Source organism: Morone saxatilis, unplaced genomic scaffold (genome assembly GCF_004916995.1).
Source record: "Morone saxatilis isolate NCDOM2014 unplaced genomic scaffold, NCSU_SB_2.0 Contig16, whole genome shotgun sequence".
Classification (NCBI taxonomy): Eukaryota; Metazoa; Chordata; class Actinopteri; family Moronidae; genus Morone; species Morone saxatilis.
The window spans coordinates 4512985-4515883 of record NW_023339718.1 but is presented as its reverse complement, the minus strand read 5'-3'; the positions used below and the strand labels follow the sequence as shown (position 1 = coordinate 4515883).

General features: G+C 44.4%; 1 protein-coding gene across 6 annotated transcripts in view; it reads right to left on the bottom strand.

Annotated features, from left to right (window-relative positions):
* The window catches only part of ncor2 (nuclear receptor corepressor 2), a gene marked incomplete at both ends in the record, with an annotated part of 104538 nt that overhangs the window by 62905 nt on the left and 38734 nt on the right, over positions 1-2899 (bottom strand). For all 6 annotated transcript variants that reach the window (XM_035658165.1, XM_035658171.1, XM_035658170.1 and 3 more), the window contains 1 exon segment: positions 1752-1865. In XM_035658165.1, the coding sequence (XP_035514058.1) occupies positions 1752-1865 (114 nt within the window).

Here is a 2899-nt window from a genome sequence, read left to right as displayed (position 1 = left end):
TATATATATATATATATCACAGGAAATAAGGCAAAGCATAAATAAGTAAATAGCCAAGTGTTGTTATAGTGACTACAAAGGAAAAACACTAAAAGAAAGAATACAAATATGAGTGGATGAGTAAATGCTGTTGTGTCACAATGGGCTTAGAGTGTGTGAAACTACAAAACAGGGTTCAGTGTAGAGACAAAGAGAGAGGTTAGGAGGGAAGGCAGTAGGCTAGAGTACATCCTGCCAGTCAGTGGGAAGTGGAAAGTGTTACAGAGGTCAGGCTACATTGTGGAGTAAGCTGTGAGTCATTCTTTAACTTCAAGCCTTTCAGATGAGTCTTGAGCAACCCGCAATGTCCTGCTGTTGCATTGGAAGTGCTGTGATTTAGAGCTTGATGACGGTGAGGGTGAAAGTCATGAAGGACACTCCCTGTACTGTGGTGTTCACCTTAAAAGGGCCTCTCAGGGTGGTTTTCTGTGGTTATCTGAAGACATCTGTGCAGGTTAGGAGTGCCACAACAACAGCCCTAAAGCTGTTTGGGTTTAGTCTCTTGCTCATTGACACTTGAGCGGGGTGAACGCTCCTTTGTCAACACTCTCTACTGCACTTCACCGCTTTACCAGTCTATGAAAATGATTTGCCCTGAATGTGTCAGAGAAGCTGTTCAAAACATTCAAGAGCAATTTCCTCCGAACTGTGAAGTTTTAAAATGACTCGTAGTTTCCCATAGGGAGGGCTCGTTCAGAGAGGCTGAATGGGGGTGTGACACAGTGTGAGAGGAGTTCCTGCTTTAAGTGCCAATTCCAGTAAAAAGGGAAACAAGTGTGTTTCGCCACTAGGGGGACTGAGAGCACCGAGAATCACTCAGTATTTTCTGCACAGAGCACTGATGCATATAATGAGTGCTGTGACTAACTTAACACTTCCAAAGAGCCTTATATGATCTCCCAGCTGCTGGTTTTTCTTATCATTAAAGACGTAGCAAGTTGCTTTACTTGCATAGGTGAAAATAGATTTGTTTCAGCATGTGTCACCTTATAGTGTGTCCTTATAGTGTGTGCTTGTGTTTGTACGCCTGTGATTCATCATGCCTGCTATGTTGACCTTTAGTAGCTTATTCTGTTAGGCAAGAGTTGTGCCTGGCCTGACAGTAAAGAGTGGGAGGGCTCAGGTAGGAGATGAATACTTTATGGCACCCTCTGCTTTTGTGGAGGGTTTTTTGAGGATTACATCCAACAAGGTAAATGAAAATGACAGATTTCCAAGAAAAAATGTTCTCCGCAGACAGACATCTGTCTCTTCACATAGGCAGTATTACACACGCTACAAGGGTAATCCTTTTTGTCTATGAGATGTAATGAAAAGCAGAGTGGAAGACACAATGGGGCTCTACACAGCTCAAATTAGGGACTGTCTGTGGTTTGTTTAGAGGTGTACCTGCTGGGTGATCCAGTTTCACTTACAGGCGCTGTCTGCATTTCCAACACAAGCTGCCCAATCCCCGACAATAGAACGAAATAACCTTAACCAGGCAACAGCAATGCTCAAGAGGATGTAGCTGCTTGGCTGAGTTTAGTTTGTTATCTTGCATCAGCCCTGTGAAACAACACTGAACCACGAGAGGAAAGCACCCAGCTCTCACACTCTTACACTCACTTGTGGTAATGAAACAGCACATGTGATCAGGTGAAACCAAACTCAAATCCAAGCGTCTGATTTGTGTGTGTGTGTGTGTGTTGGTGTTTGTGCGTACTACTGACCCTGTTTTCATCGTAGATGATCTGCACCAGGCTGCGGTGCTTGGCTTCGCTGGGTGGCGGTGAGATGGGCCGCTCGGGCTCATGGGGCTTTGCAGCCTCCTCCTCCAGCTGTTGCTGTAACACACACACACAAACAAAGATGACGGTTAGCACTTAGCGAATCCAAAAAGGGCCGTGATCTTCCAGGAAGACCTGTGGCGAGGTTAGAGAGTGTGTGTCAGATAAAGCGTCCCTCCCCCAGCTCTCCAGCAGGGACCAGACTAACTGTCCCATTAGCTGTAATAGCTATTAACTCCCCAGGGCCTAGTTAATCAAAGACTTACTACAACAGCCTGTAAACAAAGCCAAGGCCTGCTGTGTGGCTGGAACATCCAATGAGAGAGAGAGAGACAGACAAAAGAAAACAAAACAAAGAGGCAAATGTGGGAAATGAACACCAGACAAATACAGCAGAGTTCCTCTAAGTTAGCAGTCACACTGGCATGCAGCCAACTACTGTACTCCAGAAACCTGACTTTTAGGAAGTGCTATCTGCTGGGAACTTTAAGAATCTGGGGAGTGACAGAGAACGCTGTGAGGAACCCCATCAGTCTTTATGTTCCACTGCCAATCACGCAGAGTTCAGTCAGTGCTTCCCTGTCCATGAACGCACAGAAAGAGAGAGGAATCGCCTGTTCTGACATTCAGAAAAAGCTAAATAGGATACAGGAAATAACCTTACACTTCAGACACTTCTTGCATTTCTGGCAGGTTGGATAACATCAGAAACTGAAGTGTAAATGCAACTGAGAAGCATTAGAGGCAACCGCTATCAGCTCGCGCGTTCTATCCAGATGTTGACAAGGTTTAAATGGATCAGTCGGGATCATTAATCCTCCCACTCCTAACTATTCAGTAAGCAGCATATGGAAGTTCTTCAGCCTGTTATGATGGCAGGCGATAATGAGACAAAAATTATTCAAACAATTAAATTATTTAAACATTGAATTTTCTAGTGCGACACAGAAAACAGCAGTTTCAACACAGACAGACATAAAAGGAGGCTGCTGTATGTAGGAGTTAGCATATGTCTGGCTTATTATATAGCTGTGTCTAGTTCCAGTCTTCTTCCATACAGCATGATGTTCATTTAGTAACTGATGGTCCCA